The 16650-nt window shown below is 37.2% G+C and overlaps 1 protein-coding gene across 2 annotated transcripts in view; it reads left to right on the forward strand.

Annotated features, from left to right (window-relative positions):
• The window catches only part of PRIM2 (DNA primase subunit 2), a 381685-nt gene that overhangs the window by 115535 nt on the left and 249500 nt on the right, over positions 1-16650 (forward strand). For both annotated transcript variants that reach the window (XM_044253579.1, XM_044253588.1), the window contains exons 6-7: positions 6668-6769; positions 9335-9472. In XM_044253579.1, coding sequence (XP_044109514.1) covers positions 6668-6769; positions 9335-9472 — 240 coding nt within the window. The remainder of the gene's footprint in view (positions 1-6667; positions 6770-9334; positions 9473-16650) is intronic.

Genomic DNA, 16650 nt, shown 5'->3' on the forward strand with positions numbered 1-16650 from the left:
TGCTAAGCCTCAACTTAAAACACTGTAGAATGAGTGTTGATTATATATAATTTGTGCTGTGACACCCTTTAAAATTTTTACCTATAAGACTTATAGCATGACATCTAGTTATATGACATTTTTAGTTTCTGTGTTTTTATCCTGTTCATTACCAAAGAAGAATTGCAGTGAAAATTTTAATTGATAACTTCCTTTTGATGTTACATGTTTGTCTAACTCTCCTGCAGAGTATTATTTTGTTTATTTGGAGACTGCATGGTGTTGTGAACTTTAGTGTCAAATTTTTTTTTTAAAGATTTTTTTTATTTAGTTGACAGAGAGAGAGAGAGAGAGATCACAAGCAGGCAGAGAGGCAGGCAGAGAGAGGGGAGGAAGCAGGCTCCCCGCTGAGCAGAGAGCCCAATACGGGGCTCGATCCCAGGACTCTGAGATCGTGACCTGAGCCGAAGGCAGCGGCTTAACCCACTGAGCTACCCAGGTGCCCCCTTTAGTGTCAATTTTTATTTGGAAATCCAATTTCATTTTTACTTCTATTACTTTGCAGTAAAATTAAGATAATATCTACCTGGTAGGGTTGTTGGTATGATTAAATGAAATAGTATCAACTAGTGTAACTAGCAGATGGTAATGCTTGGGTCTAAACCTCCATTGGCTTTTTTTTTTTTGAATTTGATCTTATTTTTTTTTTCCCATTTATTTATTTTCAGAAAAACATTATTCATTATTTTTTCACCACACCCAGTGCTCCATGCAAGCCGTGCCCTCTATAATACCCACCACCTGGTACCCCACCCTCCCACACCCCCGCCACTTCAAACCCCTCAGATTGTTTTTCAGAGTCCATAGTCTCTCATGGTTCACCTCCCCTTCCAATTTACCCAAATTCCCTACTCCTCTTTAACGCCCCTTGTCCTCCATGCTATTTGTTATGCTCCACAAATAAGTGAAACCATATGATAATTGACTCTCTCTGCTTGATTTATTTCACTCAGCATAATCTCTTCCAGTCCCATCCATGTTGCTTCAGAAGTTGGGTATTCATCCTTTCTGATGGAGGCATAATACTCCATAGTGTATATGGACCACATCTTCCTTATCCATTGGCTTTTTAATAATCTGGTGGACACACCTAGACTGCCTTTCTCTCTGCTGTATTTCGACTTTCATATAACACCTATGAGCAAATACTTTAAGCTATTACATGGTGGTGGGATAGCTGTCCACCAGCCCGTCATTCTATTTCAGTAGTAGTGCCATCATTCTTTTCATAGTATGATTTGTGTAATTACTTAACTATTTTGTAGGCGTTCTCTGCCTGTGCTCTTTAGAAACCGACCACAGAAGGGCAGGAAGGGAGTGATGTTGGGTTGGATGGGTATGCTTTGGGACCAGCCTCACTTCAATCAGTGGTGTTGGTTTTTTTTTTTTTTCCCTCCTGATTTCTGCAACATAATACCCTTCTAGGTAAGATTTCCTTTCAAGGAGGCTTTCAAAGTATGCAGGATTTTTATCTTTCAGGGAAATAAACAGAAAGAGAAGCTTAACTAATGTTAGTAGTTAAGCAGCAATAGTCTTAGACTTAACAGATTTGGATAAATATAGAAATCATTAGGCATGCCTAAAGTGGTGATTCTGTAGTGCCACTTTAATACTTAAGCTAGCCAATAATTTCTTTTTTAAAAAATCATATATATATATATATGATTGGGATTTGTTTATATATATATATATATATATATATATATATATATATATTTTAAAGATTTTATTTATTTATTTGTCAGAGAGAGAGAGAGAGTGTGAGCACAGGCAGGGGGAGTGGCAGGCAGAGGGAGAGGGAAAAGCAGCCTCCCCACTGAGCAGGGAGACCAATACAGCACTCGATCCCAGAACCCGGGGACCATGACCTGAGCTGAAGGCAGATGCTTAACCAACTGAGCCAGCCAGCATCCCTCGCCAACAGTTTTTAAAATTTTGAAGTAAAAGAACAAAGTAAAAAGGATGTGCAAGAAGGCAGTGAACATGTCGAAATTGGAATAAAAAAACACCATTAGAATAACATTCATGAAATACACAAGGAATAAATTTAATAAAGTATGTGCAAGTGTAAGGAAGAAAATAAAAATGATCTCTAGTCCTCCCCCTTTTGTTTTAAAGGATTTTATTTATTTATTTATTTATTTGACAGAGAGAGAGAGAGAGAGAGAGATCGAGCGCGCGCGAATGCACACAAGTAGGCAGAGCGGCAGGCAGATGGAGAGGGAGAGCAGGCTCTCTGCTGAGCAGGGAGCCCGATGAGGGGCTTGATTCCAGGACTTGGCCGAAGGCAGATGCTTGACCGACTGAGCCACCCAGACATCCCGATCTGTAGTCCCTTTATCCAGAGTTACACAGTTTTACTTCGGTCTAAACTTTTCCACCACCCGTAAACGTATGCACACAAACACGGACATGGAATCTCTTAAAGGTTTATTTTAATTTGTCCTCACCTAGTTGTATTAATTTACTTTTGCCTAACAGTGTTCATGGATATCTTTCTTTAACAGTAATCATAAGTATTCATAATTTTAAGAATTTTACTATTATATTTCATTACAACACAGTTCACTTTTGTTTACTTTTTTAAAATGTTTTAGGGCGTGTGGGTGGCTCAGTGGGTTAATTGCCAGGTTATGGGATATGTTTACCTTCAACTTATGAAGTAATGCCAGATTTTCTGAAATGTTTATACAAATTGGTGTTCCTGTCAGTATGAGAGTCCCATTGCTTTACACAGTCATCTGTGTTGTCCAGCTTAATTTTAGTTCTGGTGAGTATGTAATAGTATCTTCATTGTGTTATTTTGCTCCCAAAATTATAATATGAATAATTCCAAACATACGGGAAAGTTGAAAGAATCTTACAGTGAATATCTGTATGTACTCACTATCTAGGTTCTATAGTTTACATTTTAGTGTACTTGTTTTGTCACTTACTTTCCATTACTGTATTTATACATTTCAGAGTAAGTCTCTTTCAAAATTGGTACAGTTCCCACCAGATAATATAGCCTGCATGTCCTTAACTAGAGTTTAATGCTTGTTTGTTTGTTTGAATATACCTCAAGCTTTTGTCTTCATATATAACAAAGAATGAAGCTTAGAACTGGATCACTTGGCCCTTTCTCTTATCTCCTCCCAGTTCAGAATGCTTGCATCACTTAATGGCATTCTTTTAGAACTGCTGTTGGGCTCAACACATTCAAGCCTCAGCACAGTCTTTGTAGTTAGCCTTTTTCTGGAAAATCTGCCCACTTTACCCACTCTGCTTCCTATCATAAAGCTGCTTTCCCTGGGCATAAAAAGAATCTTTGCCTTTCCTGTTCTATGTCACTTTGTGGAGTTGGGGCTTACCACAGTTCTTGCGGAAGGTACAGCAGGTTTTAGGAATGTTTACCATGTTTGCTAGAGTGCTACTGGCACAGAAAGAAAGCTAGAGTTGTGTTTGTTAACAGTTCTCTTTTTATTTAAGGTAAAGCTTACATACAATGAAAGGCACAACTCTTAAGTATATCATTCATGAATTCTGACAAATGCGTAAGTGTGTGCAACTAAAACTTGGCAAGATATAGAACATTACTATCAACCCTGAGAGTCTCCTCATGCTACAGAAAATCCCTGTTCCAAAAGGCAACCACTATTCAAATATTTATTTATTTATAAAAGATTTTATTTATTTATTTGACAGACAGATTACAAGCAGGCAGAGAGGCAGGCAGAGAGAGAGAGGAGGAAGCAGTCTCCCTGCTGAGCAGAGAGCCCGATGCGGGGCTTGATCCCAGGACCCTGAGATCATGACCTGAGCCGAAGGAAGGCAGAGGCTTAACCCACTGAGACACCCAGGCACCCCTATTTATTTATTTTTTAAAAATATTTATCTTATTATTAGAGAGAGAGAGGATGAGAGGAGAGAGGTCAGCTGGAGAAGCAGACTCCCTGCTGGGCAGGGAGCCTGATGTGGGATTTGATCCAGGGACTCCAGGATCATGACTTGAGCTGAAGACAGCAGCCTAACCAACTGAGCCACCCAGGTGCCCCTCAAATCTTTTATAAAAATCATTTTTAAAAAAAATTTTATTTATTTATGTGAGGGATTGAGAACAAGCAGGGGGAAAGGGCAGAGGGAGAGAGAGAGAGCGAGCCAGACTTTCCACTGAGCAGGAAGCCCAATGCAGGGCTTGATTCCAGGACTCCAAGACTAACTAACCATTATGACCCAAACTGAAGGCAGTTGGTCAACTGAGCCACCCAAGAGCCCCAGCTACCATCATATTTGTCTTTTATTTCTTTATACATATTAATATAGTTATTATCTATATATTTTGAGTTATTGTTATGAAGTGATGTTTTATTGTGAGCCTTGTTATAAAATACAAGATGCTTGATATTGTATTTGAAGATGAGTTTTCAGGAATCCTTTGAGGCATACTGGAATGTGCTTTTCTTCATAGAGGATTTGAGTTTGCTTATGCCAGCTGTCTGGGGGTATTAGATTCAGAGACCGCCTTAAAAGAAGTTCATGGCTTGGGATTTCACTGATGACATTTGAGCAGGAGGATTTCTTGTTAGATTCCACTCCATATATACGAACTCACTCAGAGCTTGAATATATATATATATATATATCTGTGCTTTAAAGAAGATGCTTTTATTTATTTACTAATTAAAAGATTTAATTTGAGAGAAAGAGAGAGAGATTGAGAGCAATCATGAGCAGGGAGAGGGGCAGAGGGAGAAGGAGTAGCAGGTTCTCTGTTGAGTAGGGACTTCGTTGCAGGGCTTGATCCCAGGACCCTGGAATCATAACCTGAGCTGTAGGCCCAGCCAGCCAGTTTCCTGAGTGGCTCCAACTGAGCCACCCAGTTTACCCTAAAGAAGATGCATTTAAAAATTTTCTCATTGTTGGGGCGCCTGGGTGGCTTAGGGGTTAAGCTTCTGCCTTCGGCTCAGGTCATGATATCAGGGTACTGGGATCGAGGCCCACATCAGGCTCTCTGCTCAGCAGGGAGCCTGCTTCCTCCCTCTCTCTCTTTGTCTGCCTCTCTGCCTGCTTGTGATCTCTGTCTGTCAAATAAATAAAATCTTTAAAAATCTTTTTTTCTAGTTGTTATTTCTTTGATTTTTTGTGAGAAGTTGATCTGAATAATATAGCTTGCTTTACTGAAACTTAAAGTTCTAGTGAAATTTACTTACCTACATACCTGTTCTTGGACATTGGGTTTTTTTTTCTCTTCTTATTGTAAATAACATTGTGATGAAAAGAAATTGTTCCCGTGTATGTATTTCTCCTGTTATTTACTTCAGATTGATGCTGGAAGTGAAATTGTTAGGGTCTGCTCGTTTGAATTCTTTTTTGATATGTATTGTCAAAGTGCCCTCCACATACTGTATTTTCTAAATCTTTGAACTTCTTGCATTTTAATAGGTATAAACTAATACTGCATTATTATTTTAATTTACTCTTCTCCCCATTCTTCACCCCCTTTTTTTTTAAAAGAGAGAATTCATGCTTGCGAGAGGGGAAGAGCAACAGGAGAGGGGGAGAGAGAGAAAATCTTAAGCAGGCTCCATCTCAGCTCAAAACCCAGTGGTGGGGCTCAGTCTCAGGACCCTGAGATCATGACCTGAGTCAGAATCAATGATGGGATGCTTAACTCACTGAGCCACCCAAGCACCCCATCTTCCCCTTTCTAAATAGGAATGTTTACCATGGTTATTCTGTCCCTATTGTAGCACTATTTATTGAGTGTGTGTGAGGAGGGTGTTGTGTGTGTGTGTCTAAGTGGAGAGGACATGAGCAGCTTTATCTTCTTATATAGGGACTACCAAGCATCACCCATGGATACCGAACTTTGAGATTAATGCCGTTACTGTATAGAACTTTTGATTGTCTCACTTTTGATAGGAGTGAATGTATTTTGTATCATAAGTTGAGTGAACTGTAAATTGGTGACCTGAAGAATGGATTGCTGTATTCATTGATACTGTTCACCAGTGAATTTGGGTTCTCTTCTTTCTGGACAAGTAATAAAATTACTTTCCTGCTCCTTTGAGGATAGCATGCAAAAAAAATGATACGCCTTTGTCAATGAGATGTAAGTGGAATTGACCTATATGACTCTTAAGAAGTATGGGCGCCTGGGTGGCTCAGTGGGTTAAGCCTCTGCCTTCGGCTCAGGTCATGATCCCAGAGTCCTGGGATCGAGCTCTGCATCAGGCTCTCTGCTCAGCAGGGAGACTGCTTCCTCCTCTCTTTCTGCCTGCCTCTCTGCCTACTTGTGATCTCTGTCTGTCAAATAAATAAATAAAATATTAAAAAAAAATTACCTGTTGTAATACTTTTCGGGTTTTTTTGTTTGTTTATCGTATGTTCTCAGAAAATGGTGGAGTAGAAATTTTAATGTATATTCAATTTAAATTTTCTTTTATGTTTTGGCTTTCTTAATGATAGTAATGAGTTATTATTCATATTAGGAATGATTTGAGGTACCAGAACTTTAAAATTTTATAAAAGTATTGAATCCTTACTAGAACAGGAAAGTATTTTATTGAAACTGAATGTAGAGTTTTAATTTCTTTTTTTTAAGAACTTTAATTTTTTAAATTGTATAAAATATATTTCCTTTTAGATAAGTGATGACGAGAAGAAGCTCCGAGAACCAGAGATTCTTGCTTCATCACCCAGTTTGAGTGGATCTAAGACAGACTGGGAGTCGGAGTCAGTTTATAAGGTATGTAAACTTTTAAAATACATTCTAAGTTTTATTAAATATATCCCATTGAGCTTTTTATACATAGTTAGTAAACCCAGTTGTATAGCCTCTGGTCACTACTCCCTCTTCTTCTCCCTCTCCTGTGCAGAATTCATCTTCACCCCCGCTGAGGGTGTGCCAACAGTCTGCTGGGCTGTCCCACAGAGTCTACACACCGTCTAACCTTATTTGGTTAGACTAGACCCTGGTTAGGCTAGACTCTGACCCCACCAAAGCAAGCCATTCTCTTAAAGGAATACTCGTCTCAGAATACGTAGGCTTCGACTCCCCATGCTGAGCTGCCCCTGCAGGGACACTTTCTTCACCCCCTGGGCTTCAACACCTTGTTCTGGATCACTGCTCTGCATGCTAGCCTTTTCATCACTCTTGGGCTCTGATGCCATGCTTGGACTATTTTCCCCACCTAGACTCTTTCTTATTCCATTTGGGTCCTGGCATTTTCTGCCCTTTTGCTCTCCCCTGACAAACCTTCTTTAACAACTGCTCAGGTTCTGGCATCTTGAAGTGGGCCATCTCTGCTGCCCTCTTTTCCTCAGCACAGATATCTACTCTGCTTGAACCCATTGAATAGCTTTTGGATTGAATAATTCCAGAAGGGGAAGGGGTGGAGCTGAAATTAATTTCAAAAATTTGAAAGCTGCAACACCACAATTTCCTTTGAAAAGCATGTACTGATTATTGTCAGTGAGTGCCAGTAATTTAAAATCCTGCTTCCTCATTAGCTCCCTATTTCGACTTCCCTGTTTCTACCATTTGGGCCATCATTCAGTCAGCTTTCCAAATGTAGAGTATGGGAATCAATATTTATTCTCCCCACACCAAGCATTTCCTATTGCTCTCTTTTCACATCATTTTTTTGCTTCTCCTTGAGCGTTTTTGTTTTCACTGTGACCACCTTAATAAGCTAGAATCATGGAATATTAGAGCTAAAGAACACCTAAGGGTCATTTATACCATCTCTCTCCCCTTCCTTGCTGAAATTTAGAAGCATTCATTAAATATATAGAAATCATAAGTCTGGTCAATCACTGAGTCTGGAATAGAACTCTTGCTTACAAATTATCCCCATCTCTTGCCTGGATCATTGAAATAAACCCTCTAACCGCCTCCTCCAGTATGTTCTGTGTGGTGCCGTGTCATACACATACCACCCTGCAGAACTGTTTGACTTTCCACATGTGTCTGTCTTATTTTCTCAATTAAGTGATGAACTTCTTTAGGACTGTGTTGTCATAGATATGTTTTTTTTTTAAAAAACATAATCTGTTTATTGGATGGTATTATTGGATATGTAGAAAAATCTTAGAGATATATATATATATTATATATATAAAAATATATATAAACATTTTATTTATTTATTTATTTATTTGAGAGAGAGAGAGTATGTGTGTGGGGTGCAGAGGGAGAGCATCTTCAAGCATACTCCCCCTAAGCATGGACCCCAACTCACCTTAGTCCCATGACCCATGAGATTATGATCTGAACTGAAACTAAGAGCTGGATGCTTAACCAAGTGAGCTCTTCAGGTGCCTCTTAGGCATATAGATTTATTTATTTTTTATTTTTCTTAAAGATTTTATTTGTTTATTTGACAGAGAAAGAGATCACAGGTAGGCAGAGAGGCAGGCAGAGGGAGAGGGGGAAGCAGGCTCCCCGCTGAGCAGGGAGCTGGACGAGGGGCTCAATCCCAAGATCCCTGAGACCATAACCTGAGCTGAAGGTAGAAGCTTAACCCACTGAGCCACCTAGGCACCCAGGCATATAGATTTAACTCTTCTCTAAAACTTGGGTGACTAGGTAATTTGGGGGTCATTTCTTTCACCTAATTTTTTACCACATTTAAGAAAAATTGCATTGGAGAGTAAGGATGATTTTTAGTTTACTCATACTGTGTTCTCATATCATAAAATTTTAGGGTAGTTCTCAGGATTTTAAAAAAATGCAAGTGGAATATTGTGTTTTAAATGGTATTTACTGGTAAATACTTCAGTAGCGGAACTGTGCAGTTTTTATTTTCATTTCTTGGTGTTGAGATTAATTTTTCTAATGTATTTTTCTAGTGAAATAATGGAAACAGATGAAGAAATTTAGAATTACTAGTAATTTTTGTCATCGAACATACTGTATATACATAATTGATACAGAGTAAAATTGTGGAATATGTCATATGAGGGGAATGCAACATTCTTGGTGGGCTTGACTTGAGTGTTTAAAATCCTAAAGATTATAATTTGTAAATTCATGAGTTAAGAATAAAAATAACGCATTCTAACTTGGCTTACTATTATTTTTCAAAGCATATACTCTGAAATGAGCACATTTTTGGACTGTCATTTCTTCCTAATGTTTGTCATTTAGTTTTAAGGATTATATATTGGTTTTTTGTTTGTTTATTTTTGATCTGCTGGGACAAATTAATTTCTTACAGGAGGAATTTTGTTTAGATTTAGTACTTAGGAAGATTTAGGGAGATTTCATGACACGTACTGACTTATTTTCCCTGTTTCACTATGAATTCAGATCCCTTTTGCTGATGCTCTGGATTTATTCCGAGGAAGAAAAGTCTATTTGGAAAGTGGCTTCGCTTATGTACCACTTAAAGATATTGTGGCAATCGTCCTGAATGAATTCAGAGCCAAACTGTCCAAGGCTTTGGCAGTAAGTGTTTCACTTTATTTCTGTATTTACCTTATTTCTGCATAGTCACATTTGCAATTATATACTTTTGGTAGTTTTGTTCTGTACTTCTTAAGAAATAATTTTTATAATGATACTTTAATTGCTTATGATATTGGTAATTCTAGAGCCACTAGGTTTTTTTGTTACTGCCCATGGTTAGTTTTCTTAGTTATCTTTCTCATAGTAATACTAATAGTGAGCTGATTAATTTTGTGAGAGGCTTCTGTGGGTTGTGTCTTAAAGGTTGTGCCTTTTTTCCTTGGAGATGGATTTCTTATGAGGCCCTTCACAATTGTTGTTGCCTATGGTATATATGGTCCTTAGATTTCTGTTCTGAATTGGTATTTTGTATCTGTAGAGGGCGATATAGAAGAAAACCTTTATAAAAATGCTGATACACTACTGCTTCAATAAACAACCTATTGCTAAGTGAAAATGATAGTAGCTGTTTGAATAAATAATATGATCAGGGATGCCTGGGTGGCTCAGTTGGTTAAGAGTCTGCCTTCAGCTCAGGTCATGATCCCAGCCTCCTGAGATTGAGTCCCACGTGGGGCTTCTTGCTCGGCGGGGAGCCTGCTGCTCTCCATGCTTATGTATTCTTTCTCTCTCTGCCTGCTGCTCTCCATGCCTATGTATTCTTTCTCTCTCTTTATGTCAAATAAATAAATAAAATCTTTAACAAAACAAAACACAACAAAACATGATGAGTGCTTTTTAGTGGATTTGTTCAAAGAGTTACACTTCAGTGATAACATCTTAAAAATACATGTTTTGGTAGGGGACTTGAATACCCTACTTAACATCAATGAGTTGACCATCCAGACAGAAAATCAATAAGGAAACAGTAGCTTTGTTTGACACACTGAACCAGATGGATCTAAGAGATATATTTAGAACATTCCATCCCCAAACAGCTGAATATGCATTCTTTTCAAGTGCATATGGGTTATTCTTCAGAATAGATCACATGGTGGGCCACAAAACAAGTTTCAACAAATTCCAAAAGATTGAAATCATATGCATCTTTGGCGACTACAACACTATGAAACTAGAAATCAAGTCACAAGAAAACTTTGGAAAGAACACAAATATATGGAGGTTAAATAACACACTGCTAAATGATGAATGGGCCAATCAAGAAAAGTCAAAGAGGAAATTAAAAGATACTTGGAAACAAATGAAAATACAATGACAAAATTTTGGAGATGCAGCAAAAGCGGTTCTAAGAGGGAGGATAATAGCAGTATAGGCCTACCTTAAAAAGCAAGGAAAATCACAAGTTAACAACCGAACCTTACACCTAAAGGAACTGGAAAAAGAACCAAAGCTTGGAGCCAGTATAAGGAAGGAAATAATAAAGATTAGAGTAGAAATAAATGAAATAGAGACTAAAGAAACAATAGAATAGATCAATGGAACCAAGAGTTGGTTCTCTGAAAAGATCAACAAAATTGTTAAACCTTTAGCCAGACTCATCAAAAAAAAAAAAAGGCCTCATATAAAAATCAGAAATGAAAGAGGAGAAATAACTGCTGATACCACAGAAATATAAAGGATTATAAAAGAATGTTATGGAAAATTATATGCCAGGCAATTGGACAACCAAGAAGAAATGAGTAAATTCCTAGAAATATTTAAGCTTCCAAAACTGAATCAGTAATAAAAAGAAAATTTGCGCAGACTGATTAGTAGCAATGAAATTGAATTGGTAATTAAAACCTTTCAACAAACAAAAGTCCAGGATTAGATGGCTTCAAGGCAAATTCTACCAAATATTTAAAGAAGAGTTAATACTCTTTTCAAACTATTCCAAAAAACAGGAGCAGAGAGAAAGCTTCCAGATTCATTCTGTAAGTCAGCATTACCCTAATACTAAAAGGTACTACAAAAAAGAACTATAGGCCAGTATCTGAACACAGTTGTAAAAATCTTCAACAAAATATTAACAAACTAAATTCAACAATTCATTAAAGTGGGATTCCTTCCAGGGATGCAAGGGTGGTGCAGTATTCACAAATTGATCAGTATGATAAATCTCATCAACAAGGAGGTAAAAGCCTTATGATCATTTCAGTAAATGTGGAAAAAGCATTTGACAAAATACAACATCCATTCATGATAAAACTCTGAACAAAATAGGTTTAGAGGGAATGTACCTCAACACAATAAAGGCCATATATGAAAGACCCACACACTAACATCATACTCCATGGTGAAAAACTGAGAGGTTTTTATTTTAAGATCAGGAATAAGACAAGGATGCCCACTCTCCTGCCTTTATTTAATGTATTACTGGAAATCCTAGCCACAGTAGTCCTATAGGAAAAAAGAGGCGGAAGAGATCCAAATTTGTAAGGAAGAAGTCACTTTTACTATCTGCATATGATATAATATATATAGAACATCTGAAAGACTCCACTAAAAACTACTAGAATTGACAAATGAATTCAGTAAGGTCACAGATTACACAATTAATAATAGGAATTTTGCGTTTCTTTTTTCTTTTTTTTTTTTTTAAGATTTTATTTATTTACTTCAGAGAGGTAGAGAGAACAAGCAGGAGTCGGGAGGAGGGATGGAGAAGCAGACTCCCCACTGACCAAGGAACCTGATGCAGGGCTCCATCCCAGGACACTGGGACCATGACCTGAGCTGAAGGCAGATGCTTAACAGACTGAGCCACCCAGGCACCCCAAAATCTTGCATTTTTATACACTAATAATGAAGTAGCAGGAAGAAATTAAGAAAACAGTTCTGTTTATAAGTATACAAAATGCTGATAGAGCTGAATTATACATATTTTGGTAACCCTAATCAGTAATCAAAATTATTTATACCAGAAAATATTACCCTTTTTAACTCCAAAGGAAAGGTTGGCCTGTACTTCTGACTGGAATCAGTATAGCTTAAAAGAGCCACATCACATAATCTTGAAGTTCTGAATCAAGTACCAAACGTGCAAATCTAATAGAATGCTTAGGAATAAACTTAAGCCAGGAAATGAAAGACCTGTACTCTGAAAACTGTAAAACAATGATGAAAGAAATTGAAGATGACACTAACAAAGGGAAAGATATTCCGTGTTCGTGGATTGGGCGAACCAATATTGTTAAAATGTCTATACCACCCAAAGCAGTCTACAGATTTAGTGCAATCCCTGTCAAAATACCAACAGCATTTTTCAGAGAACTAGAACAAATAACTCCAAAATTTTTATGGAACTACAAAAGAGCCCAAATAGCCAAAACTGGTGGTATCACAATCTCAAATTTCAAAATAGAGTGTAAAGCTGTAGTAATCAAAACAGTATGGTTCTGGCATAGAAATATAAAACAGATCAGTCGAACAGAATGAGTCCAGAAATGAATTCATGCTTTTGATGATCAATTAATTTACGACAAAGGAGGTAAGAATATACAATGGGAAAAAGTGTCTTCAACAATTGGTGTTGGGAAAACTGGGCAGCTACATGCAAAAGAATGAAACTGGGCCACTTTCTTAGACTATAATAACTCAAAATAGATTAAGAACCTAAATGTGAGATGTGAAGCCATAGAAATCCTGGAAGAAAACATAGACATTAGTCTTTTGGACATCAGGTATAGGACTGTTTTGCTAGATATGTTTCCTTTGTCAAGGGAAACAAAAGCAAAATTAAATTGTTGGGAATACATCAAAATGAAAAGTTTCTCCACAGCAAAGGAAACATCAACAAAACTTAAAGAGCCTACTGAATGAGAAACGGTATTTGCAAGTGATGTATCTCATAAGGAGTTAATGTCCAAAGGTATTAACTTACTACAACTCAACACCAAAAAAACAATCTGATAAAAAAATGGACAAAGGGTCTGAATAGACATTTTTCCAAAGAAGACATAGAGATAGCCAAAAGACACATGAAAAGATGCTCAACATCACTCATCATCAGGAAATGCAAATCAAAATGACAATGAGTTATCACCTCACATATGTCAGAATGGCAAGGATGTGGAGAAGAAGGAACCCCTGTGCCCTGTTATGGAAATTCAAGGTGGTGTAGTCATTGTGAAGAATGGTATGGAGGTTCCTCAAAAAATTAAAAATAGAACTATCATATGACCTAGCAATTCCACTACTGGCTATTTACACAAAGAATACTGAAGCGTTAATGCAAAAAGATATATGTACCCATATATTTATTGCAGTATTACTTATAATAGCCAAAATACGGAAGTAATCCAAGTGTCCATCAACAGATGAATGGATAAGAAGATGTATGCACACACACACATACACAAGAAAATTACCTATAAAGAATGAAATCTTGTCGTTTGCAATAACATAGATGGATCTAGAGGGTATAATGCTAAGTGAAATAAGTCAGAGAAAGCCATGATTTCACTCATGTGTAATTTAAGAAATACAGAAAAAAAGAGATGAAAAGACTTAAATACAGAGAACAAATTGATGGTTCGTAGAGGGGAGGCTGGCAGGGGATGGGTGAAATAGGTGAAGATTAAGAGTGCACTTGTCCAGATAAGTAATGTATAGAATTGTTGAGTTGTTACATTGCACACCTGAAACTAATATGTATGTTAACTATACTTGAATAAAAATACATTTTACAGTACCTTTGCCTTTTAAAATGAGTCTAGTTTTTTTAAATAACTTTGGGTACTCCAAGCAAAAGAGAACTTCAAAGTTGTGATGTGGCTCTTTTTAGGCTATACTAATACCAGCAGAAGCATAGGCCAACCTTTTCATTTGAGTTAAAAATTATAATATTTTCTCATTTAAATAATTTTTATTACTGACTGTCCAGGGTTACTTAAACATGTATAATTCAACTATTTCAGTATTTGGGAAGACTAAAATATTAACTAGTTTTATTAATAAGGCACTTTATGAAAGCACCAGTACAATAGGTATTTAGTATTAATATTTTTCCTCCTTCCCTAATTCTGTATTTTTTACTTAAAAAAATCATCAGTAAAGTCAATGTTTTTATGTTTTAAGTTTTTAAAAGATTTTATTTGAGAGGAAGAGAGCACACGTACACATACAAGCAGAGGGAGATGCAGGCTCCTCGCTGAGCAGGGAGTCCAATGCAGGACTCCATTCCAGGATCTGGGGTCATGACCTGAGTTGAAGGCAGATGCTTAACCGACTGAGTCACCCAAGCACCCCAAAGTTAATGTTTTTAAATAGTTTCTTTAGTAGTTTGTGACTTACCTTGGACCATATCTACTTACGGATGAAGATAGTGTCTTTCAATACAGCAAATCTCTGTGGTGGACACTGATGTTTGCCTACTAGTTGGCCATCCTCTTGTTTTATTATTACTGGTTCTATTCACCCATTTTCTCTGCTGACATTTTGGATAGCACTTCTTTGTGTGAATCAGCTGTATACTTTTTAGGACATTGGGCATCCCTCGCTCTCATTTACTAAATGCCCTCCCAGGTCCCACGAAAAACAAAAATGTCATGATGCATTTCAGAAAGCTTCTGGAGTATTGGTACCACTCCTGTGCTAATTTTGATCTTTTTCCTTCTCTTTTCCTAATTGTTAATCTGTGCACATAATACAATAATTGTGGCTGAAAAATGTGAGAAGTTGTTTGGGTGCCAGTAAAAATGAGCACATGCATATTTGCTCTTCAGTTTATCTTTCTAATAATCTATGTGCAAAGAAGGATATGTACAGTTCTTAGCAAACTTTATAAACTGGAGATTAAAGATAAACTTTTATAAGTTCCTAAGTTAGTAACACTTTAATTTTTTCATCAAATTTCATTTAAGTTTTGTACCCTATTGGGAAATTCTTTTCTCTTTTTTCCCTCCTGCTCATTCTTTCCTCCCTCCATAGTAACTTTAAAGGTGCGCCTGGGTGGCTCAGTGGGTTAAGCCTCTGCCTTTGGCTCAGGTCATGATCTCAGGGTCCTGGGATGGAGCCTTGCCATTGGGCTCTCTGCTCAGTGGGGAGCCTGCTTCTGCTTTTCTCTCTGCCTGTCTCTCTGCCTGTTTGTGATCTCTGTCAAATAAATAAATAAAAACTCTTAAAAAAAAAAAAAAAAAAAAGCGGCGCCTGGGTGGCTTAGTTGGTTAAGTGCCTGGCTCTTGATCTCAGCTTAGGTCTTCATCCCAAGGTTGTAAGTTCAAGTCATGAATTGGGCTCCATGCTACTTAAAACAAAAGCAAAGTAACTTTGTAATGTTTTACAATTTTGAAATACATACTTACAAAAAAGTTGCAAGTAAACAATAGCATTTTGCCATAGGCTTCTGAAAATAAGTTCCCAACCTGATGTCTCATTGCCCCCAGTACTATAGGTTGTAATTTTTATATTGTTCCAATTTTAGTATATGTGCTGCCGAAGTGAGCATTTATAAACAAAGATATTTTCCTGTATAACGACAGTTCAACTTTGAGAATAAGCAAATTAGCATCAATACATGAGTACCATCTAATCCTTAGTTCTCATTCAAGTTTCACAGTTGAATTATGTCCTTAATTTCAGAAGGATTCAATTTTGTATCAGATGTGTTATGTTTTTTTAGTCTCCTTCAGTCTGGAGCAGGTTCTTCGTTTCTGTTGGACTTTCATGACTTTTTTTACTTCTGAAGAAAATACCAAACTATGATGAAGTTATGCTCATTATGTTTTTTTTCTCAACAAAAATGTAAGTTCTATGAGAGTAGGGGCTCTTGTCTTAATTAAAATTTGTTATTTGTTATTTAACGTCTAGCAAGTGCCCAGAAAGTTTTACTGAGCTCTGATAGATTATAATAGCCTCCACTTGTGTATAGTTTATTATTTGCTGCCTCACTGGACCTTTACCACAGTCCTCTGAGGTAGACAGGTACTACCGTCTGCATTATACCGTGAGGAAAATGTAGCTCCAAGAGGCTAAGTAATTGGTCCAGGGTTCTGTTGGCTAGTAATTGCTGGAGCTCTAAATTTCAGGTTTTCTAATTTTAATTTTTAGAATCTTTTGATGAGAACTGGATTTTTTAAAAAAATATTTTATTTATTTATTTGACAGACAGATCACAAGTAGGCAGAGAAGCAGGCAGAGAGAGAGGAGGAAGCAGGGTCCCTGCTGAGCAGAGAGCCCGATGTGGGGCTTGATCCCAAGACCCTGGGACCATGACCGCAGCTGAAAGCAGAGGCTTT

This window comes from Neovison vison, chromosome 1, assembly GCF_020171115.1.
Source record: "Neovison vison isolate M4711 chromosome 1, ASM_NN_V1, whole genome shotgun sequence".
Lineage (NCBI taxonomy): Eukaryota > Metazoa > Chordata > Mammalia > Carnivora > Mustelidae > Neogale > Neogale vison.